This window comes from Peromyscus californicus, unplaced genomic scaffold, assembly GCF_007827085.1.
Source record: "Peromyscus californicus insignis strain IS unplaced genomic scaffold, ASM782708v3 Scaffold_7__1_contigs__length_154581171, whole genome shotgun sequence".
NCBI classification, from domain to species: domain Eukaryota; kingdom Metazoa; phylum Chordata; class Mammalia; order Rodentia; family Cricetidae; genus Peromyscus; species Peromyscus californicus.
In genome coordinates, this window is record NW_026294595.1 from 9,443,127 (window position 1) to 9,470,420 (window position 27,294).

The 27,294-nt window shown below is 45.5% G+C and overlaps 1 protein-coding gene across 5 annotated transcripts in view; it reads right to left on the reverse strand.

The window, feature by feature from the left end:
• Positions 1-25,546, reverse strand: part of Sptan1 (spectrin alpha, non-erythrocytic 1) — a 65,668-nt gene extending 40,122 nt beyond the window's left edge. For 4 of the 5 annotated variants that reach the window (XM_052725645.1, XM_052725643.1, XM_052725644.1 and 1 more), the window contains exons 1-15: positions 22,501-22,548; positions 13,529-13,768; positions 11,848-11,973; positions 8,043-8,183; positions 7,563-7,709; positions 6,959-7,092; positions 6,715-6,859; positions 6,323-6,477; positions 5,059-5,194; positions 4,355-4,456; positions 3,463-3,600; positions 1,868-1,978; positions 1,121-1,198; positions 825-980; positions 421-625 (exon numbers count right to left, since the gene is read on the reverse strand). In XM_052725645.1, the coding sequence (XP_052581605.1) occupies positions 421-625; positions 825-980; positions 1,121-1,198; positions 1,868-1,978; positions 3,463-3,600; positions 4,355-4,456; positions 5,059-5,194; positions 6,323-6,477; positions 6,715-6,859; positions 6,959-7,092; positions 7,563-7,709; positions 8,043-8,183; positions 11,848-11,973; positions 13,529-13,768; positions 22,501-22,533 (2,047 nt within the window). In that variant the 5' untranslated portion in view covers positions 22,534-22,548. Of the gene's footprint in view, positions 1-420; positions 626-824; positions 981-1,120; positions 1,199-1,867; positions 1,979-3,462; positions 3,601-4,354; positions 4,457-5,058; positions 5,195-6,322; positions 6,478-6,714; positions 6,860-6,958; positions 7,093-7,562; positions 7,710-8,042; positions 8,184-11,847; positions 11,974-13,528; positions 13,769-22,500; positions 22,549-25,436 lie in introns of those variants that run through there. The other variant, XM_052725642.1, reaches the window with a different exon arrangement.
• Between the last annotated feature and the right edge of the window lie 1,748 nt (positions 25,547-27,294).

Genomic DNA, 27,294 nt, shown 5'->3' on the forward strand with positions numbered 1-27,294 from the left:
CATGGTGGAGGATTATGGTGAGAATCTTAGTCACTGTCCAGTTTTACTGAATAGGTGAAAGAAAACCTCTAATATGACCTCTGCTATACATTTTACAGGCTAACTGGAGGCTGTCTGGAAAGCATCTTTAATTTTATGAGATACTATTCCTGGATCACAGCTAATCTGTGATTTTAAGTGAGAAGGCTCAATTCATTCCCTTTAGTCTCTCCAACCAACCACTACCTTCAATCACACTTACCAAATGATCAAAGTATTGAGAATCCAAGCCAAGTAATCCCTACATAGCAACAATCCTTAACAGCAAAACTATCACTCTACCCTTCCTGGGTGGTATCTAGTCCTAGAACGCTGAGCCAAAGAGGAATGTTCAGTTTCCCAAATGCACCTATCACCAAACACTTTTCTACTTTCTCCTACCTTTCAGTTCTGTGGCCTCTAGAAGTTTCTTCCACAAACTGATGACCTCATTCATACGAGCTGCTACTTCTTCCTTGGCATAGTGGTTGACATCAATCAGCTTTTGCCCAGCTTTCTCTAGGGCATCAATACGGCTCTGGTTGGCTGAAAGCTCAGCCTCAAAAGCCTGATGCTTCTGGACTTTGCCTTGCAGGTTGGATGGGTCCTGCCAATCAAAACAAGAGGGTTCTGCTTTAAACCTGAGTATGCAGAGTTACTTCATGTCCATAAAGGAGTCAGCATATGTTAGCTAGTGTGGTTTATGGAATCCCTTCGTTAATTTTTTGTTTTGTAGCTCCAACTAGCATTAGAAAAGGTAATTTAGCTTACACAAGTACCACGTGACAAAACTGATTGTACGTTACTTTATACGCCTCGTCAGTGGCAGTTTTCATCTTTTCGTTGACCCAGCTTTTGAGCTCATCAGAATCACGGAAGAACTGCTGCAGGTGGAAGGAATCGGCCAGCTGGGCCCGGCGGTGCATTGCTCGCTCATGGAGGGCATTTCGGCGGCTGAGGAGCTGAAAGACAAGGAAGGACCATGGGATTTTACAGTTTATGCTCCCCAAAAGGTGGCCAGCTCAACTGAACCGCAACAAATATCTCAGAAAGGGAACCTGCACACTGTAAGAAAGGAGTAAGATAAGCCCAGGGGACTCACAGCATCTCGGCGAGTAGCCACATCCTCCATTGCGTAGTGGTTATTTTGGATTAGCTTGGTTGCAAACTCATCCAGTGCCTAGAAAGGAAGGCAAGAGTGGTCACTAAGCACCGCAACCCTAGCCTAGGCTATAGAGAAAAGAGAAAACATCCTAATCTTAACAGTCAAGGTCTGCATTGAGTCATGCACCCACCACTGGGCCCAGTTGGCTGATTATGCTCACCTGCAGGCATGTCCAACCTGTGGCTCATGAGCTGCATGTACCCTAGGATAGCTATGAATTTGGTCTAACACAAAATCCTAAATGTAAAAGGTTATGAGAATGAGATCCTTTTTTTTTTTTTTTACTTGTAAGTATCTGGTTCTCAAGAGTGAGCTCTTACAGACACAGACATCACTGTTGCAAGTGACCATGCCTGGAGGATTCTGCTTGATGTTATGAAAGAGCACAAGACTGCTCATTCCCCTCAAGTGTGCAGACATCAACTGCTGCAGGAGCCCCTCACACGTTTTCTTTACGGAATGAGCACGTGTTGCCTTACTCCGATTTAGTGTCAGTCAATATATCTGAATTTGGAGATTTCCATCAAGTGATTCTGCTCCATATAGCTGTGTTACGTGTACAAGAAAATCGAATGATCTCATCATGAGGTCTTACATATTCCTGGGAGTACTGTGCAGACAGCTCTCAAACCTCTTAGAAGGGGATTGTTTACTCTGTGGACCACATGACAAGAAGGGTCTTACTGTGATTTTTTCTTCCTGGGCACTGAGAGATTTCTCGAAGTCCTCATGCTTCTTCAGAAGAGCTTCCACACTGTCTAATGAGTCACCCAAGTCCTCGTTTAGCAGGAAGGCCTGGAGAAAGGAAAGCCAGAGTGCAGCATCAGGGACTGCTCCTTCATCTGCAGCCCCAAAACAAAAGCACACTTTTGGCAAAACACAGACAGGAAATATTCTATGGCAATTAGGCTTCTGAGACCACTACTGCAAAGTCTAGTCTTTTATATGCTTTTATTTTATTTTATTTATTTATTTTTTTTTTGGTTTTTCGAGACAGGGTTTCTCTGTGTAGCTTAGGCCTTTCCTGGAACTTGCTTTGGAGACCAGGCTGGCCTCGAACTCACAGAGATCCGCCTGGCTCTGCCTCCCGAGTGCTGTGATTTTATATGCTTTTAAAAATCAACCAGGAGGCTGAGGGGGCAGGAGGAGGGGGGGAGGGGGGGATCTGTAGTTGGTATGTAAAATGAATAAAAAATTTCTTTTCTTTTTTTTTTTTATTCAGAGCTGAGGACCGAACCCAGGGCCTTGCGCTTGCTAGGCAAGCACTCTACCACTGAGCTAAATCCCCAACCCTGAAAATTTCTTAATAATAATAATAAAAACCCTTAAAACATTGTCATATAGTACCTGATATAGTGTTTTTTAAAAAAATCAACCAGGAGGGGGATGGAGAAATGGTTCAGTGGTTAAGAGCACTGGCTGCTCTTCTAGAGAACCTGGGTTCAATTCCCAGCACCAGACAGCTCGTAACTGTCTATAACTCTATAACTCCAGTTTCAAGCAATCGAGCACTCTCACACAGACATACACATAGGCAGAACACTAATACACATAAAAATAGGAATAAATAATTTAAAAAAATCAACCAGGAACACTTAAAATAATCTTTACCGTATATTCTATCCAAACATTTTTCTAACTATTTCTTTTAAGGGAGGAAGGATATTGAGACAAGGTCTCACTATGCAGTCCAGATGCTCTTTCACTTTCTTTCTTTCTTTTTTTTTTTTTTTTAAGATTTATTTATTTATCATGTATACAGCATGTATGACTGCAGGCCAGAAGAGGGCACCAGACCTCATTACAGATGGTTGTGAGCCACCATGTGGTTGCTGGGAATTGAACTCAGGACCTCTGGAAGAGCAGTCAGTGCTCTTAACCTCTAAGCCATCTCTCCAGCCCCGCTCTTTCACTTTCTAAGCAGCTCAGCTGATCTCAAACTTGTGACCCTCCAGCCTTAGCTTTCTGAGTACGAATGCAAATAGGTACCAACCCCAGCTCTCACATAGCTCTTGTAGCTTCTCTTACATTCAGATTACACAGAAGGCTAAATTCTAATTTTTTAGAAACCCTTTTGGTACTGCACAAATCTTTTCTCAGTGCCTTCCTGTCTCAGCAATGTCACAGGCAGACAGGGCCAAAAGAAACCTGCTCAGTTCCCTTCCTCACTCTATCCAGTACTGAAATGGCTCTGATGTCCTGAAACAAATTCAGCACTTGCTGGAGAGAGAGGGCATGACCCTTGTCCTTCCCTGGTAGGGGCTCCTGATGAACATTACCTCCTGCTTGCTCATCCAGTTGTCCACCTGCTCAGTGTCACGGTAGAAGAGCTGCAAGTCCATGCACTGCTCATACTGTTGCCTCCGAAGCTCCCACAGCTCCAGGAGGGTGGTTCTCTCCTCTGAAAGGATGCTCAGCTTGGGGAACAGGAAGCAAAGTTACCTTCCACCTTCTGGGAGACACAGAGCTGCTCATGCTAGGCTTTAGGCATTTCTTTGTGTGATAGCACTTAATGTATATAAGCTCATCATGAGAAATATACAAATACTACAGAACCAGGATGTGTGTACTATCTACAAGTACCTCATCCTGACTAACCTAGAATTTACTGTCATATTATCATAAACATTTTAGGTAAAAATGCCAAGGTGACTTGTAGATAGATGAAAGACTCTGATACCATGTAAACAGAGGATGGATTGTCAAATGAGAGCTGTCAATTGAGTGGGCATCCCAAACCTGTTAAGTTCGTTCATGAATGCCTGAGACACTTTACAATTTGTTTCCTATTTGTTCCAACTACTAGTGTTAGGTATGCCTGAAAGTTAAAAGAATAAAAAATAGTCTCTTGGTCTAATATATTACACATACAAATTTCCCCGCTCCAAGACAGGCTCTATATAGCCCTAGATGGTCTGGAACTTGCTATGTAGACCATGCTGACCTCAAACTCACAGAGATCTGCCTGCCCACCTCTTCCTCCCCAGTGCTGGGATTTAAAGGTGTGTGCCACCCCGACCAGCCACATGTATCTTTTTTAAGTCTCTATAGGAAAAAGCTGCCCCTTAGTGGCCGAATCTTGGGCTAATGCGTGTTCTCAATGGATGGTGGGCCCCTAGCTGGTCACAGGGATAGAGGAGCATTCTCTGGTCCTGGCTTCCACTCTCTTACCTTCTCCCTCACTTCATCAGAGGCATAGTGGCCAGCTGCGAGCAGAGCCTGCCCAGACTCATCGGCAGACTTGAAGCTGTCTTCATGAGCATCGATCTCTCCCTGCAGAGAAAAAGAGATAGCATACTCCAGCATCTTTTGGGGGAGGGACGGGTGGCAGTGACACCAACGGTTGAATTTCAAACACCCATTAGCAAGTGAGACCGCTAAGAAAAGAGGGAGAGCGGCAGGTTTAAAGTGCTGCCTGTCAGCATCAGCTTCGGAAACCAAGTATGAAAATAATTATCTGCCAACCGAGAAGGGCTTGCCACCAGCCTGCAGGCCACGTGTTCACATAGATCCAAGCCCTCCTATTTACTGTTCATTCTTTTTTATGCCACACAGACTTGCATACTACAGTTCTATAGTACCCAGTAAAGTGAATCCCTCCCTTCCTCTACCATGTTTCTCAAAATTGCCTTAGCTTTTTTGTGGACTTCGCTGACTCATTGCAAATGCTCTCAGTCCTGTTGGGCTTCTTCTCAAAAGATTCATCTGCCTCTGCCTCCCTAGTGCTGAGATTAAAATTACGCACTACCACACCTAACAAGTTCTTTAAACCTTTCTTGAAACAGGGTGGTAGAGGCACATGTCTTTGATCCCATCACTTGGGAGGGAGAGGCAGGAGGATCTCTGTGAGTTCTGGAAGATCCTGGAAATACTACCTTGTGCTCTTGATGCCTATCCAGCAGAGCTTCAGCACCAGCCACATCATTGGCCAGTTCATCTGCATTGATGAGGGCTTTCATTTCAGTCACCCAGCTCGTGAGGTCACGGAAGTCAGCAAGAAAGCGCTGAAGCCTTGGGAAAAATACAAAGTATGTCACTTCCAGTACTGGTCCCAGGACAAAAGATGGCTTTCCAACAGCTCTGAATTCTGTTCTCAAAAGACAACCATACAAATCCTAGACCTGGGAAAGGAAAAATTCACTGAACTTAAAGACAGCAGAAGGCAGAAAAATAGGTTCTGTTGTTCACGGTAACACACCCACCTCCTCACATTTTTTGCTGTTTGCGATGGGTCTCCCTATACTGTGCTGGCTAGTCACTGCCACTACCTCACTGTCTTTAACTTTCCTTTTATTCCCAGGGCCAACTCAAGGTGAGTAAGAAGTATCCTTTTAGGGTGTTTGGCCTGGGAGGAGGGGACTGGACCTACCTGGACTGAGTCTACCAGGTTGATCTCAGTCCTCGGGGAAGGTTTGCCCTGGAGGAGGTGGGAATGGGGGGTGGGCTGGGGGGAAGGTGAGGGGGGCGGGATGGGGGAGAACAAGGGAATCCGTGGCTGATATGTAGAACTGAATTGTATTGCAAAATAAAAATTTAAAAAAAAAAAAAAAAAGAAAAAGAAATGTCAACAGGAATAAAGAGCTACTATTAAAAAAAAAAAAAAGAAGTATCCTTTACCTTTCCAATTCTTTATTTACTAAGTTTTAATAGGCTACTCTACATGATACCGACAGTGATGGGGTATTTCTGTTCTGTCAGTCAAAGTGAAGGAAGAGCGGATAGAAGAACTTATGAAGTTATAAATACTATGTACAAACTATACTCTACAAAGTTGCCAGTCTCCAAAAGAATTTTAAGCCGGGTGGTGGTGGTGGTGGTGGTGGTGGCGGCGGCGGCGGCACACGCCGTTAATCCCAGCACTCGGGAGGCAGAGCCAGGAGGATCTCTCTGAGTTTGAAGCCAGCCTGGTCTACAGAGCGAGATCCAGGACAGGCTCCAAAACTACACAGAGAAACCCTGTCTGGAAAAAACAAAACAAACAAACAAAAGATTTTAACGTAGGTGAGGGAAAGTACTCTGCATTTTCTTATTGGTGACTCTTCACAGGGTACAGTAACATTTTTGGTATCTAAAATTGACCCTCTGCCTCTCCTGTCTATACAAGAATGAAAGAACCATGACTGCTAAGTACCAAAGTACCTGTATGAGTCATCAAGCCGTGCATGTCTCTCTGCTGCCAGAGTGCGGATCTGTTCCCAGTTGGTAATCAGCTCCTCCCGTTTTACCTGGATCTGGCTGGCACTCAGAGGGTGTGACTGTTGCAGACGGTCAGCCTCAGCACACAGAGCTTTCACCTAGAAACAGACTCTTATCAGCACCACTCTCCTGCCCTTGCCAACTGACTTAAATAATCAGTGGCTTTCAAACCCATCATGTGGCCGGGCAGTAGTGGCGCACACCTTTAATCCCAGCACTGGGAAGCAGAGGCAGGCGGATCTCTGAGTTTGAGGCCAGCCTGATCGACAGAGTGAGCTCCTGGACGGGTAAGGCTTCAGAGAGAAACCCTGTCTCATAAAAACAAACAAACCCACCTTATCCTCTAGAGCAGCAAGATCTCTCTCCAGACCCTCGTGCTTCCGAAGCAGAGCCTGCACACTTGCTAGGTCTCTGCCAAAGTCATCAGAGGCCATTAACTGTTCCTTCTCCTTAATCCAACCAATGGTCTCGTCCACATCCCTAGAGAAGAAGGACCAGTCAACCCAGTTATGCAGCTGTCCAAGTGCACTGGGAACACCACAGAGGCAGAGCGCTGCTCAGCTCTCACAGCCCCAGCACCTGTTGAAGCGTTGAACCTCAGCAGCACCAAACAGCTTCCCCTGCCGTTGAAGAGCCAGGCCTTTCAGACGCTGCCACGCTGCATTCACCTCATCCTGCTTGGTCTTGATCAGCTCCTCTTCCGGATGCTGCTCCTACACAAGGAAGAGAATGGGCCAATCTATGTGCCACCTCTGGCCTCGGCAAGTTATTCTAGGCCTGGCTCCAGAGCACAAGCAAGTCTTCACAACTGTGAAGAAGCTCGGGTCTGTGTAAAAGGAAGAGAGCTGCAGCTCAAGAGAGAATCCATTTCTTTGAATAAACTGTTTTCTATCCCTAGCTCCAAAAAAAAAAAAAAAAAAAAAGAGGTTGCAGAAGACTAGTCTAGTCCCAGCACCCACATGGCAGTTCACTACCATCTGTAATTTTAATCCCACGGGATCTGACATCCTTTTTTAGCCTCTGCAGGCACCAGGCACACACATAGTGCACATACATACATACCAGCAAAACACTCACATGTAAAATGTCTAAAGCTTTAAAAAAAACAGACAAGCTCCCTTTCACAGGACATCCTACAAGTCCCCACGAAGCTGTGAGCAGCACACATCAATCTGCTTCCCACCTGGATGAGTTTGGCAGCAAACTGGTTTACTTCATTAACCCTTTCTTCATGAGCAGCCAGATCAGTTTGAAACTCTTCAAATTTCTTCTGCAGGACTTCCACATGTTCCAGGTCCTGGCCCAGCTCCTCAGAAGTCACAATTGCTTCCTATTCAGGGAGAGAACCAGCTTGAGCCACTGGGTAATAGTCAATTAACAAAGGTTGCCATGAAGAAGAGACATTAGGGACGAGGCCACATTCACTTTAATGGAAAACTCTCTATGCAGTTTTTCACTTCTGTCCTCTAGTGTTCTGTCCCAGAGACCCTAAGTTTCAGGGTTACAAAATCAAAGGTTCCTAGATAGCAGCTGAGATAGTCTCCCCCTCCCATCCTCCATCTAACCTAGGGCTGCCAACTGCATTAACACTGTCTCTCAAGGCAGACCACAGGGAGGCTCCTTCCTCTCGGGGGAGCCTAGCACACCTGCCCTCAAAGCATACCTTGTCATTGATCCAGTCCATCACATCCTCACACTCCCGCAAATACTGCACCAGCTTCTGTGCCTGCAACAGTTTGACTCCTTTCTCCCGCATCTTCTCCAAAAGCAACTCCCACTGGCGGTGCAGCTCCATCAAACGTGTCTGGAGGTTAAAAGTCAGACCTTTAAACCAGGCATGGTGGCACACACCAGGAGGCAGAGGCAGGCAGATTTCTGAGTTCCACGCCAGCCTGGTCTGCATAGTGAGCTCCAGGACAGCCAGAGCTACACACAGAGACCCCGTCTCAAAAACAAAACCAAAACTAAAAAAGCCAGTGAGGTGGCTCTGGGCACCCTCTTGCCACTCGAGCCTGAGGCGCTAACTCAATTCCCAGAAGCCACAGCTGAAGGAGAGAGGAGATTCCTGAAAACTGTCCTACGACCTCCAAATGTGCCCTGTGGTACACACTCCTCTCGTGCACTCTCTCATACAGCAGTAAAATTAAACTTAACAGAATTACAATGTGAAAATCTTTGGATAACAGGAATGGAACACCATCAGCTCTCACATGGCTCTTCAGAGAAAAGGCTTTGGAGGGCCTTACAGTGACAGTTGTTGAACACAACATCTCAAGCTAAGTTCAAACCTCATCTCCATAGCAGCCCCAGAGCATAGTCTTTACTTCCCAGCATCATTGGGTGTTCACAGTACAGACCCAGAAAGGACCTGAGAATGGGGGAAGCTAAGAAAACCATTTCAGCCTGTGTGCTGTGTTCTGGCACTTGATTCCACCTTGGGGCCTTGATTATGCCCACCCTAAGATACTGGGAGTTTCTGGGTAACACTGACAGGCAAAGATATACCACACAGGTTCAAACACAAACAGAAATGGAATCTGGGATCCACCCATGTTGAGATGTCACTCTCAGCAAGAGAAAAAACGAAACAAAACAACAACAAAACACTTTGAAAGCCAGGGGAACAGTCAGCATGGGTGGAATCTCTTACAAGCAAGCAGGAAGGTTTCACCAGCAGAGGGCGAGCTGTGAGGAAATGAGAGCTCACACAGTTCACTGCACAGCGCCATGACTAGAAGGAAATGGAAGGCATCACAAGGCAATACTCCACCTACTCGGATGTGAGACCCAATGTGGGTGGCCGTGACTATGGGGCGCCAAGCTGTCCGGTATGGTGTGAAAGTCTAAACCAGTGACAAGACAGGTTATACAGGACACAGACACAATCTTCTACTCCACCCATTTTCCTTTGTGCTAATGCTGCCTGCCAAACTAAACTGCTAACTTTTGGGACAAATAAACTGCCAAGGCAGGTCAGGATCACTATGGAAAGTGTGAGCCCAATTACTAGATGAGAGAACTCTGTGCTTAAGAATGGGGCTACAGAGACTAACCAGACCTCACCTTCAAGTCCACTGTTCAGCCACACAAATTTCATTTTCACACAGTCAAGTCATGACTAAGGTACTGGCACAATTTTCTCAGCCCTGAAAGTCAGAGAGGGCCTGGCTACACAGGCTGCCTACAGTCTAGGAAGAAGAGCAGGTAGGGCAGCAAGAGCATTAAGGAACTGCAGAACTCAGGGTGAGAAAGAAGGTCTGGCTCTGACTCAGGCCATCTCTTAACATGGCCACGAGCCAGGAGTGGGAGCTTTCAAGATGCAGACACAGCAAACATTATGAAAAGATGGGCATGGAATACACTGGAAACAGCACAGGGAAACTCTGCTTCTTGGCTGTGGGACTTCAGGTAGCTTACTCAAAATTCTCTAAGCCTCAGTATTTCTGCCTTTCCATGACACGGAGAAATGGAAACCTTGTAAGCTTGTGAAAATTAAAGACATTAGCCAAGTGTCTTGTAGTACCTTAGCAGCTACAAACAGCAACTTGACAAATGCTAGTTAACAGTGTATATAAAGCTGCTTTGATAAGCTCTCCAAATGGGGCACAAATGAACTCAGCATTGGGTCCTCTCCCAAGATGAATGCCCAAAGTCAAACACTTGGTCTGTTTCTCTCAGGTCAATCTGTAGCTGGGTTATACTATACAATCTCATATACCCCAGTAAAACTTCAGTTAGGGAGTAAGAAGCCAGCTGACTTTATTTACTATAGGTCTATATTAAAAACAATGGAAAATACTTGTATTTAATTGAAAGATGTAATACATTAGTAAAATGAATTTAATATAATTAAAGAGTTGGTAATAGGACAACTGACACTCACTTTTCTTACAATCATTACTAAGAACAGTTTTAAGAGTTCCTAATCAAAAGCCTCGATTCAGCCAGGGGGTGGTGGCCCATGCCTTTAATCCCAGCACTTGGGAGGCAGGCAGAGGCAGGTGGATCTCTGAATTCTAGGCCAGCTTGGTCTATAAAATGAGTTCTAGGACAGGGCTACACAAAGAAACCTTGTCTTGGAAAAAAAACAAAGACAAAAACAAAAACCAAACCAAACAAACAAACAAAAGCCTAGATTCAGTAAGTAGGCAGATAGGCTGGTCCACTTCAGAACACCCAGAGCAGACAGACACCAGCGGAACAAATATGACACAAATGTCTATGCTGGGAACTATCAGCCTGGCTCCTAGCTTCCTCAAAATGTCTACTGAAGGAGAATGGGGGGTGATTACCCCTAGCTGAGGCTGAGAGCTTTTGTCTACATCTTCAAGAATGCTTGACAGGGGGTTGGGGATTTAGCTCAGTGGTAGAGAGATTGCCTAGCAAGCACAAGACCCTGGGTTCGGTCCTCAGCTCGGGAGGGGGGGCGGCGGGGGGGGGGGGGCAGGATATGGTAGCCCTCAATGCAATGTGGCTTTGGAGACAACCAAATAAAAGGTTAGATGAGGTAACACACACTACAACCCCAGCATCCGGGAGGCTGAGACAAGAGGATCCAGTTCAAGCAAAGCTTGTTCCGTACACCTAGACCGTGACACAAAGAAAGAAAAAAAAGACAGAACAAACAAAACATGTAGACAGCCAGGCAGTGGTGGTGGTGGTAGTGCGCCTTTAATCCCAGCACTTGGGAGGCAGAGGCAGGCGGATCTCTGAGTTCAAGGCCAGCCTGGTCTACAGAATAAGTTCCAGGATAGCCAGGACTGTTTCACAGAGAAACCCCATCTCGAAAAACCAAACAACAACAACAATACATGTAGACAAGAAGTATATCAAAGGGCTGAAGAGATGACTCAGTAGTTAAGTATACATCTCTCTTAGAAAGACCTGAGTTCAATTCACAGTACCCACATAAGGTAGCTCACAACCACCATTAACTCCTGCTTCAAGGGATCCAACACGCTCTTTTGGTCTCTGAGTGTTCATGAACATACATATGCACAAACACACATAATTACACACAGAAATTAAAATTTCAGTCAGTATCGCAAAGATAAGAGTATCTGCTTACGAGAAACTCAACATGGCGATGAGAAAAAGAGCGGTTTTCCCTTAATACTATGGTACTATTAAAGCATAGAAAACTGTCTTCTCAACTCCAAAACAAGTGGGCCCAAAGTTTGGAGATACCTGTCTCAAGGTTACCAATTATCCTCTGAAATACTAGAGTTAATAGACATAGAAGCAATCTTCCTCAACGTATGAATACATGCTAACTCATTCTACTCCAAGAATACTGTTCCTTATTACATACACAGACACTGGTTTCCAGTCATGCTTTGAATCACAGTAATACCTGGTTTGTTGACTTCTCTAGGAGACCTAGAGTCTCTTAAGTCTGGACAAGCCGAGCTCCCTCCTACCCTGCTCCTATAGGTGAAGCCTTCTGACCAAGTAGAGCTCCTACTCACCCGGATGGTTTCAGACGCAAAATGCCCTTCCGAGATCATCAGGTTCCCTGTCTCATCCAGCTTGACGATGGCTCCTGAGTTGGCCTGTACTTCAGCTTCAAAGGCTTGGTGCTTCTGGAGCTTTCCCTGGGAGTGGAACACAAGTGAGCCCCAAGTGTTCCACACAGCACTCCTCTTGTTCCATGGCAAAGGTCCCCTCTCCTCAGTCCCATTTCTTCTAGTGAGGAAGGCAACCACTCAAATACAAAGACTGCATCTCTACCACCTTGGCCTGTGAGCACATTCAACTTTGCAGGTAGAAGACAATCCAGAATATTTCAAATTTTATTGTCTATGGAAAGCAGTTTTTATCCAGACATCTAATTCCTTCTAGAAAGATAGGACCACGCTAACAGTTTTCCTAGCTCAGTGTTTAATCTAGCCATTCACATTCCACTTGCTTTAGAAGGCACAATCAAACCTTGCCTGCATTCTATTTCTTTAGTTTTAAGTTACATTCATTTTGTAGGTGTGTGTATGTGTGCAAACGTGAACATGCTATACCACCTGTTCTTTCCTTTCACCAGGTGGGTCTTAGGCTGGAACTCATACCCACTGAACCATCTTGTCAAACCCATTCCATTTCTTTCTTTCTTTTTAAAAAAACATTTCTGGTGGCTTACAACCATCTGTGATGAGGTATGATGCCCTCTTCTGGCCTGCAGGCAACATGCGGGCAGAACACTGTATACATAATAAAACTTAAAAAAAAAAAAAAAAAAGGGTTGGGAATTTAGCTCAGTGGTAGAGTGCTGCTTGCCTAGCAAGCGCAAGGCCTTGGGTTCGGTCCTCAGCTCCAGAAAAAAAAAAAAAAAAAAATTCTATGTCTGTGTCTGTGTGAATGTATGCCATGTATATGCAGGGGCCCAGAGGCCAAAGGAGGTCATGAGAGCTCCTGAAACTGGAGTTGTGAGACACCTGATATGGATGCTGGGAACCCATGACCTCTGTAGGAGCAGTGCATCTTCTTAACCACTCAGCCATTCCTCCAGCCCATAATTATATATTTTGGTAACAATACTGTTAGCATGCCAGTCCAGCAGGTCATGGTGGTGCGTTAATTTCAGCACACAGGAAGCAGGCAGGCAGATCTCTGTGAGTTTGAGGCTAGCCTAGTCTACATATCAAGTCAGCTAGGGCTTCAGATTAAGACCCTGTCTCAAAAACAAAACCACAATCCAAAATAACCAACAAGACCTTTCTTGGAAAAATGTTAGGAATTCCTGTGGCTTTGAGATAGTAGTTTAAGAGCTATCAGTTTAAGGCAGCAGTTCTCAACCTGTGGGGGTCAAATGACCCTTTCAGAGGGGTTGCCTAACATCAGAAAACAGATATTTACATTACAATACGTAACAGTAGCCAAAGTTACAGTTATGAAGCAGCAATGAAATAATTTTATGGTTGAGGTCATCACAACATGAGGAACTGTACTGAAGGGTCACAGCATTAGGAAGGTAAGAACCACTGGTTCTCAAGTATGCAGAAAAGAAACGGTCATGTCTGTAAGTTATGTCCCCACCATAGGGTCCTCTCCGAGCAGAGCCGGCCTTTGTGTCTGACCCACATTCTTCTAGCTACTCAATCTCTTTTGGGCCCCTGACTTCTGAGATGCAAGCATCCCAAGCAGCTCAGACATACAGACCTGCAAGTTGGTTGGGTCTTTGTAGTTCTCATCAGATGCAACTTGAAGCTTCTCCTGAATCCACTTCTCCAGCTCCTCAGCATCTCTTTGAAAAAACTGGAACCGATAGGAATCCTCCAGTTTTTGCCGCCGCAAGGTAGAGAGCTCCTTGAAGCGGTGGTACCGATCCAGGACCTGCTGCCGTCTCTCCTGGATGTCCTCTGCTGTTTCCAGCACTTTGACCCCACTTGGATCCATTTTCTGAAAAGACAGAATGCCTCAAATAAGCTCCACAAGACAAGAAATGAATTAGGCTTTCTGAAGGAAAGAATTAGAAAACCCTAACAATTGAACTATTAAGTAGTTGCTTCTAGGGACAAAGCCTTAATGAACAATAGCCATTTCAGTAGTTCTCAACCATCCTAACTCTGTGACCCTTTAATACAGTTCCTCATGTTTTGGTGACCCACAACCATAAAGTTTATTTTCGTTGCTACTTCTTAACTTTGCTACTATTGTGAATCGTGATGTAAATATCTGTTTTCCAATGCACTTGGGTGACCCCTGTGAAAGGGTCATTCAACCCCCCAAAGGGGTCATGACCTACATGTTGAGAAACTCTAAGCTATTTACTCCCACAGCACCTACCTACCTACTTTGGCCCCTCAGAGGATAATTTTTTTTTTTTAAAGATTTATTTATTTATTTATTTATGAGTGATCTATCTGCACGGACACCTGCACACCAGAAGAGGGCATCAGATAACATTATTGATGGTTGTGAGCCACCATGTGGTTGCTGGGAACTGAACTCTGGACCTCTCTGGATGAAGAGCCAGTGCTCTTAACCACTGAGCCATCTCTCCAGCCCAAGGACGGTAGTCTTGATGGCAATGAAAAGTGAAAGAGGTAAATGGAAGAATTACATTTCTATTAATTCTATAGGGGCTTCAAGATTCAAAGCAAACATCGTTATTTGAAGGATTATTGACAAATTCACTCAAAAAATCCTTTCATCTAGCTTGTGCATTTAATGTGTAGAGGTGTGAATGACTTTTTGAAATAAAGACAAGGTCTCATGTATCATAGGCTGGCCACTTGCTATGTAGCCACCAGTGCTAGATACAATTATGTTCCACCAACACATCAACACCACATTTTATGCAGTGCTGGGATCAAACCCAGGGTCCCTTCCAGTTACCGTTCCATGAACCATGTAGAAGGTCTAAAAACTACGGGGATAGAGGGATAGCTCAATGGTTAAGAGCAATAACTGCTCTTCCAGAGGTCCTGAGTTCAGTTCCCAGCAACCACATGGTGGTTCACAACCTTCTATATTTTTAGTCCCATGGGATCCAATGCCCTCTTTTGATGTGCAAATGTACATATAAACAAAACACCCATATACATAAAGTACTTAAATCTTAAAAAATAAAATAAATAAATAAAACAAAAAACCTTGTTACCAGAAATACCTGGGAGCTTTGCCCCTTGTCCTGTGAGGGTGCTGCCCATAGGAAAGAACAGCTCAGCATGTGCTGTGTGCACCTGATCAGCATTGAGAACAATATTTCAATAAAGATATTATCTTCCCGGGGAAGACCTGAAGTGATTTTAACTGAGGCATCTTGTCTTTCAAATTATACTCTATGGAACTACTTGTTTTGGCTGTCTAATTTCCCAATCTTTTTCCCCTTCCCTGTTTTCAGTGGTACTAGGCATCTAACGCAGGGCTTCTTGAATGCTAAACAAGCAACCCACCGAGCCACCATCTCTAGGGGTGGGTGGGTGGGTGGGTGCGCGTGCGCACACCTGTAGGTGCAGGGGTTTGCCAGACACCTTCCTCTATCTTTTTAAGAAATCCAGCACGGGAGAAGGCTCAGCTGGTAAAGGCACTTGCTGCCAAGCTTGATCAGAGCTGGTTCTCAGGATTCCTATGCTGCAAGGAGAAAACCCACTCACAAACTGCTGACCTTCACATGGTGGCACATGAGCCCCCCTAGACACACAAATATGTGTAATAACAATTTTAAAATACATATTATTAGTGTGGGATGGTGGTGGGAAGAGGAGGGAGGGAGGGAAGGAAAGTGTTAAGGATAGGCTTTCCTGTACCACAGCTCTTAACACCATCTCTCCGGCCCCCTTACCTATTTTCTGCAACAGGGTCTCTTCACTGAACCTGGAGCTTACTGCTTTGGCCTGGCTGTTCCAAGAGCTCCCGTTCTACCCCCATCTGAGTCACAGAAGCACACTGCCATGTCCAAATTCATATCAAGTGCTTTAGTTTCTCAGCCACCTCCCCAATCATAAAATAAGTCCTTTTCTAAAACATGACTCTATAATGAACTCTAAGCCATTTGTACACTTTTTTCTTTGAACTCCCTATGTAGCTGAAGATGACACTTAACATCTGGTCCTCTTGCCTGGGACTAGACATGCCTGTCCTGTACATGATCCTTTTGCCTACAATGCTCCATCCCTTCTTCCCCAGGTATGTCCTACACACCTCAAGACACACTGAAATGAGTCAACTCCAGTCTTGCTCCCTGCCCTGTTGCAGCCACACCTACAGATGTGCGAAACATTTCTTCCTACTTCCTCCTGATTAGTCAGAGACACCCAGTGTCCGAAACCCCTACTCGAGTGTAAGGGGCGTTAAGAATGTTCGTTCAGCCCGTGTCCTGCTTCCCTCTGGTCTGTGAACTGCAGCAGGGAAGAACTGTCAATGCTGAGAGGGCTCCTTGTGCTTTTCTGTGTGGAATCCTGGTCTGGATGATTTGTCTGTACACTGCTCCATATCAAAATTAGAAAAACACCTCAGGTAGATGAGCTGCAAGGCCAAGCTGTGAGATGCATTTAGGAACAGGCTGCTCTGTCAACAGAGTCCTACCTGATTTCCTTTAGCCTGCTTGTGTCAACAGGAAATATTTATGGGCATGGGTCATTTACTGTGTCCCAACATTGTGCTCTGCAAAAAGAGTTTAGACTCCTCTCTACAAAAAGAGGGTAGAAATAATAGCAGTTCAGGGGGGAGAGGAATCCAGAGACCACTGGGAAGGAAAAACTCATCTTCAGTGGAAAATTTGGGGATCCAACCTGGATTGTCAGCCAGGAATCATTTCCCTTTGCTGGACTATCTAATTTTTCTTTTCAGTTCCTAAACTGAGGAGGTAGGCTGTAAATGTGGGTGGTAAGGCAGGCTTCTAGCCACCACATAACTCCCTAAGTCTGACACCACCTCTCAGAATTTGGACAAATGCCTGTGGGCATTATCCTTACCTTTTCAGGTTCTTAAAATCGGTTTGTGCTGCTGTTTAATGACTCTCCTGGTATGGTAATATTGTTCCTAAACATTTAAAATGATAAGAAGTCGGGCACTGGTGGCACATAATCCCAGCAGTTGGGAGGCAGAGGCAGGTAGATCACTGAGTTAGAGGTCAGCCAGGTCTACAGAGCTAGTTCCAGGACAGCTAAGGCTACACAAAAAACCCTGTCTCGATAGATAAATAAATAAATAAATAAGATGATAAGGCAATTTTAAAAATACAACTTTAAGCCAGGTGTGGTGGAATATGACTTTAATCTCAACACTCGGGAGGCAGAGGCAGGAGAATCTCAAAATTTAAGGCCAGACTAGTCTATATATATAGCAAGTTCTAGGTCAGCCAGGACTACATGGTGAGACCAGGTCTCAAAATAGATATACATATAAATAAATATGCTTGTTGACTAAATGACCGAACAAATACACAAATTCATTTGCAAGGAGTGAGGAGGGCTGGATAATAGTTCTCTCTCTCTATGTATTGTAAAACTGGAATTCTACTCTGGTAAATGTTAGGTTGGTGACAGAAGGACAAAACAATATGCTGACTTCAGATACACAACTAGGCATCTCCCTAGTAAATCCACATTACCAATCTCAGATGGGCTTCACACAATGTTCCCTGAGGAAGCAGCTGCTCTCTTCACTAGCACAGGCTGACTTCAGGCAAACAAGTCAGCAAGGCACAGCTCCGTACCTTTGGTAGGTAGGCAGAACTGAAAAACTTAATCAATTCTTTTTTTTTTTTTTTTTGGTTTTTCGAGACAGGGTTTCTCTGTGTAGCTTTGCGCCTCTCCTGGAACTCACTTGGTAGTCCAGGCTGGCCTCGAACTCACAGAGATCCGCCTGGCTCTGCCTCCCGAGTGCTGGGATTAAAGGCGTGCGCCACCACCGCCCGGCAACTTAATCAATTCTTAAAATGGACTTCAAAAGTCCTTACAATTAATAGCTAGCCAAGTTGCTGGCACACGCCTCTAATCTCACTAGGGAGTCTAAGATAGGATGTTTCCAGTTGGAGGCCAACCTGGGCTATCCATATCCAGTGAGACCCCCATCAAATAAACAAAACAAAACAAAATCAAAAGGATGATTTATTTATACATTGTCCTTGCTCTTATCCACAGGAAAACACTAAAGGAAGGAAGGAAGGAAGGAAGGAAGGAAGGAAGGAAAGAGCTAGCGAGCCAGGTAGTAGTGGTGCATGCCTTTAATCCCAGCCCTCAGGAGGCAGAGGCAGGCAATCAAGAACAGCCTGGTCTACAGAGTGAGTTCCAGGACAGACAGCTGTATCAAAAAACACAAAAGGAAGGAAAACCATCAGAAATGATGTATTTCATTTGCCTGCTTACAAAATTTTCTTGTAACCATTCCCCACCCCCACCCCCGCCCCGGGAAGGTAGAGCTGTAACCTGGAACAGTAACCACTCTACAAAGACTTGTTCAAATATATTCGTGTCTTCAGGACTGAAGTATATGGTGCCTGTCCTGTCTCCTATTACAGGGTTCACATTTTAAAACTCCTTTAGCTGCAGGGAAATCTCTAAGAAATCACATTAGGAGCTGAGCTTTATGTCTCAGAACTACAAAGCCAGCTACTCCAGAGGGTGAGGCCGAAGGATCTCAGAGAGAATTCAAGGCTACCCTGAGTCAGCTTGTTGAGATTCTGTCTCAAAAAATTATAGGGGTGGGGATTCTAGGGAGAGGCAGCTCTCACTGGTAGAGGACTTGCCTGGTATGTGCAAGGCCGTAGGTTCAAGCTCTAGTGTGGAGGTGGAGTGGGGAAGACATCAGGGAGCAATCCTGTCTGATACTGAAGAGTCTCTCTGCACTAGTTCAGCCTGCTATTAGCAAACTGCTCCTACCAAAGCAGGGAGACCATCCAGAGAGGACCCACTGAAGTTACCCAACCTAAAAGGCTTTCTTTGTGGACCCAATGAAGTAGAAAGAGTCAATTCTATACCAAGTACTTTGGTCAGGCAATAATGGACTTTTCTTTCCTGCAGTAGATCAGCTGACGTCAGAAGGTGGGACCTCTGCCAAGCACAACCGGCTCTCTCTGCAGAGTTGGACACCACCTCACTCCCACTGCGGATTTTTTTATTTGTAGGCTTACAGATTATTATTCTCTTTTTTTTTTTTTTTTTTTTTTTTCGTTTTTCGAGACAGGGTTTCTCTGTATAGCTTTGCGCCTTTCCTGGGACTCGCTTGGTAGCCCAGGCTGGCCTCGAACTCACAGAGATCCACCTGGCTCTGCCTCCCGAGTGCTGGGATTAAAGGCGTGCGCCACCACCGCCCGGCGATTATTATTCTCTTAACCTGATAGATGTTATTACCTGCAAGAACTCCATTTTCTTTTCACTCCTAAAAGGAACATTTATAGACAACATGGAAAAAAGAAATTTTCATAGATACAATCAACAACTGTTACCCAAAGATGTACAATCTCTCACTCAAAATTATATCAAAGTTACTGGAATTTCTGGGACCCTGCCTGTGTGTACCACATTCCTTCCATGACTGAAGCTGCATACTCAAAGAACCCCACCCTGCCCTGGCAACATGCAGCAGTGTGATAAGGCATACTCCAGAGAATGTTTCAGGATGTACTTAGCCTAACGAGATTAACAGCTTTAAATCACTGGGAAGGAAGAATCTGGGAAACGTGCCATTAGAAAACAATCTACAAACTTACCACCCTATCTGTCTGTGGTACTAACTGCCTAAAACCACAATGGAGGAGTGCCTCAGAGTCAACCAACTGACAGATTATCTCCATGCTGCCAATCAATTCTGATTTTTGTCAATCAGGTCCAGGTACACAGAGAATAAACGAGGGGAAATTAGTGTTAAATGTATTTTCTGAACATTTAAGGACAGTGTTCTATTTAGCTGGATATGATGGCACCTTTAATCCCAGCACTTGAGAGGCAGAGGCAGGCATATCTCTGAGTTTGAGGCCAGCCTGGTCTATAGATTGAGTTCCAGGACAGCTAGGGCTACAGAGAAACCCTGTCTCAAACAACAAAACAAAAACAAAAAAACACTGTCACATTTCAGGTAACTTTTAAAAAAAGTTCCATTTTTACAAATGTTAAGAAGACAAGAGATGAGGGCTCTTCATAGACACTGTAAGGCAGCAGTCAGAACATAGCTGTGTCCTTCAGCAAGGTATGTGAGCTGATCTCAGGGGATCAAACAAGAATTACAGCTATGCCCGCCCTCTATTGTAATAAACAAAAAGGACTTGTCGGCATTCTTGCAACACTGCCAGATCTAGATCTTTTCTTTTTTAAAATTTATTTCTATTCTATGTTTATTGGTGTTTGCCTGCATGTATGTCTGCGTAAGGGTGTCAGAATCCCTGGAACTGGAGTTACAGTCAGTTATGAGCTTGGGTCCTCTGGAAGAACAGCCAATGCTCTTAACCACTGAGCCATATCTCCAGTCCCAGATCTAGCTGATTCTAAAGGCATAAAGTGTAACTAGAAATTTCTTCCTAAAGTTTTCTAAATAAATTACCAAAGATACGGCAAGTCAAAGAATGTCTCCTCATGCATAACATAATTTTGTACACATTATACACTGAACTGGATTCCTAAGTAGACTTACATGAGTATCTTTGTTGCCAGGACAGCCAAATGCCAAGAAACAGCTGTTTGAGACCCTTCTTGGTAGTTGGGGAATTTTAAAATGCCTTTACTTAATCTATAAGCAGTTACATGCCAGTGTATATCTACAGTGGGAGCATGGAGAGACAGTGGGTAGGAATCAAACTGTGTTAAGTAACAAGACTGAATGAAAACATTTTCAAACCAAAGGTCAAATGCTTTGGACGCCACAAATCTGGCACCTGTGTGTGAGTGGTTTAGGACAGCCTAACCCACATTTCATAGAATAGAACAATTCAGCCATTTGTCTTCTATGACACTTCAAAAGAAAAGAGAAATTAAAGTAAATATGAAAGGAGTCTTTACTTATGCTTGTATTTAAAGCCACTGCAGCACGCTGACTGTCCTGAAGGCCCGAAAGAGGACTTGGAATGCTACAAAATGTTGATTTTCAGGCTGGACACCAGCTGTTCTCTTTTGCAAGAAAGTCATTTTAGGGACTCACAGGAAAAATGGATCAGTTGGCTCTATGGAAAAATTCGTAAACATCGCCCAAGGCAAAGGTCACAGAAACCATTTATCAGTTTGGGCTTTGTTGCTTAGTCAGAGCCCAAATGTGCAGAACTGACAATATCTTTCTTTTCTCTGTGTTTATGAGGCCAGCATATAGTGACTCTCAGATTTGCAAAGCAAGAGGACTACATCCACAGATGTGAAATGGCTTGCCTGAGAACAAACTGCCAAAGAATTGGTTAGCGCCCATAAAACTCTGTACTAGTTGATTCTCAGATCAAACAAATCAACTCAAACTAGCTTAGCTACAGGTTTTAGTAGCAGATAGGATGGTAAGCAGAGCAGTAAATAGTACATAAACAAGATTCTGGCAATCCTTTTGCTTTAACCACATTCCAGTCAAGATTGTGGCTCTGCATGTCAGCCTTCAAACTGATTAATTCAGTTTCACTTGTTAGCACAATTCTGCAGAGGTGAGCAGGACTTAGCTTCAAGAAAGCAAGAGATTCATACTGCATTGCATCAAAACCCAGAAACGCAGAGCAATGCTGGGTAACTTACTTCTGATGCTCCCCACATACTATCTTGCTGCTACTTACCTTTCAACCTGCAAAATTCAGATGAAAAGGGTTTAAGTGCAATATATTAAGATTCAAGACAGGAAAAGGTTGTAAGCCTTAGATAATTAACTAGTTGCATTTATAAAAAGGGCCTGCCTTAGATTTATCACCTATAATCACTGGAAAAGTCTGTAATTTTTAACTCTCATTTAAGAATATCAAGATCATTTTAAGCAGTTTTTTTTTTCTTTTTTGAAAAAGGCTCAATTTTAGCAAACACTGAAACACTGCACATAAAACATACAGAGTGCTGTTTGTGTGTGTGTTTGTGTGTGTGTGTGTGTGTGTGTTTGTTTTCTGGTTTTTCAAGACAGAGTCTTTCTGAAGCCCTGGCTATCCTCTAACTCAGGTGCCTGCCTCTGCCTCCCAAGTGCTGGGATTAAAGGTGTGCGCCACCACACCTAGCCAGAGTGTTGGTTTTGAAGAAAGACTCTGTTAGTGCCATTTCATCACAGGGATTATGGTAGAGCTAAGTCAATGGGAAAGGGGACAAACCCAGGTTACAGCACTTGTCAAACAGAAAACACTATTTATACTACATGTTTTCAGGTCATTTTTCTAAATATCTAAGTGAATTACTTCCTTGGTTCTTAGGAACCAAGCAGCCATCAATTAAAAATCAGCAAACATTACATGCAAACACAAGGATGGCGTTAAGAAATTAAAACATCCATGCCTTAGAAGAGAATCGGAAAGGTGGAGAACAGTAGGCTTTGGAAATTTTAGAGTAAATATACTGCACTTCCAGTCATGAAACCAGAAATCCCAACCAGACTGTCACCAACCTTTCTACTTAACAGAAAGGTCATGCAGGCAGGGCTTCTCCCTCTTTGGATCATTCATCCTTAGACACCAAAATGTCTTCACTGCAAGCCAGGCAAAAAACCCCAAAAGGCAACACATTTTCTGCATGCTAGTCAAATACCTGGACTCTGCGTTTACGAAACGATGACAACATGATGGAGGAATGTGAAGTCTAAAGAGGGAGGGGAAGGCAAGACAACACTTCTAAGGGCAAGTGGGATAGAATCACTTCAAAGTGAAGGGAACATATCTGTGAAAACACATGAAAACAGGCGAAAATTTAATAGCAAAGATTTCCCCGGTATCCATATCCCACCAGGAATGTGAAATATAGTAAGAGAACCAAGGCTGCTATGTTTTGACAATTACCATCACCTAAATGTGCTGCCTTGGCCAAGTCACATGCTCTTTCAGGCCTCAGTTTGCCCAAGCATTCAATTATTTTCTTGGTTTTTCAAGACAAGGTTTCCTTGTCTGTCTGTACTGGAACTCACTGTTTAGTCCAGGCTGGCTTTGAACTCAGAGAGATTCACCTGCCTCTGTCTCCTGAGTGCTGGAATAAAGGTGTGCACCACCGCTGCCTAGCCCCAAATGTTGATTTTTAATACTGAATGTTCTTTTAAAAATAAATACGGCCTCTTCCCATCCACAGTCTGATGAAATAGGAATCCCAAGGATTTTAGGAATTGCATAGTAAAAGTAATTAAGTAAAAGCATTAAGTCATTTGTTGGTGCAATTCTGTTATAAAACACTATTATTTCCTATTAAAAACTAGTATAAGCAGTATGTGCAAAAGAGATGGGAAAGGTGCTGGTTCACCGCACAGCTGTTCCAGTCAGCTGGCTCTAAGTGATCAGCTATGTGGACCTCTGCATTCCCGGAGTCAGCATTCGCCATCATATCCCTGCATTCCTCTGTAAGGCCACAGCTGACGAGCTGCAGCCGACCTAGATGCATAGAGTGGAGTTCTCCAATAGCCAGGAAGGACTGATTACAAAAGCAGGCTGCCCTCAGACCCTCTGTCCTTCACATGTTCCATAGAGAGGATGGGGGGAGCTCTTCCTAAGGGCCATTTCTCGATATCCGCAGAGGCCCCACCCTTTGAGATGAAAGCCGAGAAGGAAAATAATACAAAATTCTAATCCAGGGAACGAAAAGATACATTTAATACGGCTCTCCCCACTTAAACCTGTTCATTAGCTCACCTGACATCAGATTTCTTCCAGTATTAGATTATTACAAAGCACACGGCCAAGCCAAACACACTATCCAGAAAACAGCTGGCCCCCGCCTGCCAGAGGCCCAGCCACGGAGGAACCGACGGTGAAGCATGAGTCTGAGCCCAGGAGTCTGGGACAACAGAGCAAGCCCTCTTCTCTTTAAGAGGGCTAAGAGCCAAGGCTGGTGGCAGCCAGGCTTGTTGGCAGGAATATAATACAATGAGTTCAAGACCAGCTACAACCAATTACACAGTTCCAGAAAGAGCTACATATCAAGACCTTGTCTCAAAAAGTAGGGAGTGAGAGTGCATACCTAAAGTAAGTCCCTAGGCATGGGCTCACCTAAGAACTGTTTCACACTTGTCTGGTGTAAGGCAAACCTTGCATTCCATTCTTTCTACCTAGGTCCCTGGGTAACAGTCAACACACTTTGAGGGTCCCTTTGAGAAATTAATGGCCCAGTTACTAAAAAAGGCTTATTGTTAATTTCCTGCAGGGGACCTTACTGCAGCACTTTTTTTTTCCAACTTTGACTTCAATTTGACCTTTAAAATCTAAGACATTTAGGATGAGTGGGATCCTTGGCTCAATAGCTTCATGCAACTCACTGTTGCTGATGCTATTCTTAAACTCTCGTTTCCTGGCTGCAAGACACCCCCACCCTGCCATCTTTGATACATTCTGTTTTACTTAAGTCCAATTGCTATGACAACGCAATTTCTTAACGCATTATGAAAATACTTCGTATTTCTTGACAGCCGTGAAGATTAGCTTTTCGAAAATACCAAGGGAAAACAAATGCCTTAAAACATTTTGGGTCTCTATATTAAAAAAAAAAAAATCTGATTATATGGGAGGCTGAGGCAGGAAAAACCTGAGTTTGAGACCAGCCTGGGCTATTCAGCAAATTCCAGGCCAGCCTGGGCTACACAGTAAGAGCTTGGAGAGATTGGGGTGTGGGTTGGGGGGAGGGGGAAATTGTCAAAAGGATTCTGTAAAGTGTAACAGCTAAAAATTATCTCACCCAGACTTCTGGGCTATTCATTTAAAACACACCGAACCGTACTTACACGGAAGGCCCCTTGGTTTATATACATATGTAATTCCAGTACCTGAGAGGCTTTTAAAATAAAATTTTTCATTGAGAAGCATTTCATCAAATTTGCAAGGGCAGCTTCAGACAAAAGATTGCTCTATCACTCCACACTGGCACGCTGACAAAAAAAATATATATTAACTTGGACTTAAATACAAACAAACAAATGCAGTCTCACATAAAAAGAAAGAAAAGAGCTGTAAGCTATTAAGTTATTATTGGATTTGGATCTCCTACCAAGCGGCGCCGCATCTAAGTACTGTACAGGAGCCAGGTCAGCACTGGGGAGAAAAGACATTTATTACCAGGAAAGAAAAAGGAGCCCTTCCTGCGGCTGGAGGGCCCGGGACCGCCCGCCGCCGCCGCCGCCGTACAGGATGAAATTAAGGTCAGAGAGCCCTTCACTGCACACGCTAGGCTCGTCCTCCTCCAAGAGATGCGGGCACCGATGGTGCCGGCGCAGGGCGGTGCGGGGGGCGCTCGGGTGCTGCTGAGGACCCCCCCCCACCACCTGCCGCGACGGGTGGGGTCGAGGGCACAGGGAGGGGCCCTCGCGCGCCTTCGCCAGCCCATGACATTCCAGGTCGCCGCCCGGCTCCGCCGCGCCCGGCAACCCACGCGCCACAAAGGCGGCGGCGGCCCACGGAGCCGCCCGTGAGGCCCCACGGCTCACCTGTCCGCACCGCCCCGGTGCTCGGCTGCCCTCAGCCCTTCCCTTCCCTCCCACCGCCCTTTCTCACCGGCTCCCGGGGGTGAGGGGCGTGGGTCGCCGCGCTGAGGTCTGCTGAGGAAAAAGATGCGCCGCCGCGGCCTCCGCCTCACGCCGTTCGCTCCGCAGCGGATACTGGCGGCGGCGCGCGCGCACTGGGGCTTTTATAGGCGACCGCGCGCGTCCCCGCGGCGGCCGAGCGCGAGCTCGAGGGACGCTCCCCGGTTGGCGACGCGAGGGGCGGGACTCGCCGCTCGACTGCCGTACGGAAAGGGCCGAGCGCGTCCGGAGGGAGCCGTGGCCGCGGTGCGGGGAAGCGGGGGTGGGGCTCAGCCACGCGGGGGCGGCGGAGCAAGGGGAGCTCGGGGGCGCGCGCGCGAAGGGTGCGGGGCGCGGCGCGGCGCGGAGGAGCCGCCGCCTCCGCCCGCCGCGGCGTGGGTCCTGCAATCCTGCCCCGCCCAGTCCGCCCTGCAGAGAATCTGCGCCGCGCCCCTACGCCCCTGGGAGCCCTTCCGGGACTGCGGCGAAGGGACGGGCGGGGCCCGTCGCTGCAGTCAGGCTAGGGATGCTGTTGCCCTGGCCGGAAAGACGCCCTGTCCCTTTCGGGTGATCTCACCGGAATGTTGGCTCTTCCTCTCCACTTTCTCAGGAGGAGGCTTGGCGCTGGGAGACCCAGTCTGCCTGTTCTGTTGGGGGCTGGGGCCAAGAAAATCAGATGATTTGAGGCGCCGTGCTTGAGGAGGTGGTAGGAAAAAAAAAAAAAAAAAAACAACCCAAAAACCAAATCCTGATTAGGAAAAAGAAAAAGATTGGTTTGTGGCATAAGGCTTTTATTTCTGGATTTGGAGAATTCTTCAGCATTTTTCCTTCCTGTTGTCAGTAGAATAGGGTGCATTCGTCCTAGTTGGTAAAAAAGACATTAGGGTTTCTTTCCCCACAATTAATTGAACTTTCCTGTGTGGCTGACACTGTGTGCTACCTCTTTGGGCTTTTAATCTTTGCACTAATTTTACAAAGTAGAGATTGCCTTCCCCATTTTACAAATGAGCACCCTGATGACATAGAGGCTAGCTCTCTCCCCTAGTCAGGCACGAAGCAATCAGAAAAGCTAAAATTTGAACATAAGCAGTTGTGCAGGTGGGTGCTGGACTTTTGAGATGAGGAGAAAAACAAGATTTCTGCAATTTCTGTTCTACACAGCCCCCTTTCAGGGCCTGGCTCTAAACTCTGTAGCCAGGCTCCCCTTCTGCAAAAGCTCTCTCCCTTCCTCCACTTGGGTGACAGCTGTGTGGCAACCATTGGAGTAGCACCCAGCTCATGCCTCTGTAGTCAGGCCGACTGGGAGTTCTGCAGCTCCCCCAGGCACCAGCCTCCTGGTTACCAAGCTGGCCCTCCTCGTTAAATAATTACAAAGACACTGGGCATTGCTCCAGAACTTGGGTGAGGCCCAGTCCTGAGCTTCCTGTTCCTCTGCAGTTTGGCTTCTCCTGAGCCTAGGATCGCCATTATGACTTCTAAGCTGCCCTGGCTGTATGCATGATAGTGAAGAAAAATTCCTAGTCACTTTGCTTGGAGTGGAGAGACAAAGAGCGGCCACATCCCATAAGCAGCTTCACAAATCTTGAGGAAAGGAGGCATTTCCTGCAATCTTCTTTACAGGGAAAACAGGTTGGGGAGCTGCTTCCTGAACTGTGGTTTGTTTCTTTCCCTCCGGACAGTTTCCCTGTGTAGCTCTGGCTGCCCTGGAACTCACTCTGTTGTCCAGGCTGGTCTCGAACTCAGAGATCCCCCTGCCTCTTTCTCCTGAGTGCTGGGATTAAAAGGTGTGCGCCACCGCAGCAGGACCTACACTGTGCATTTCTGAAAACAGCTGATGGTGACCATAATAG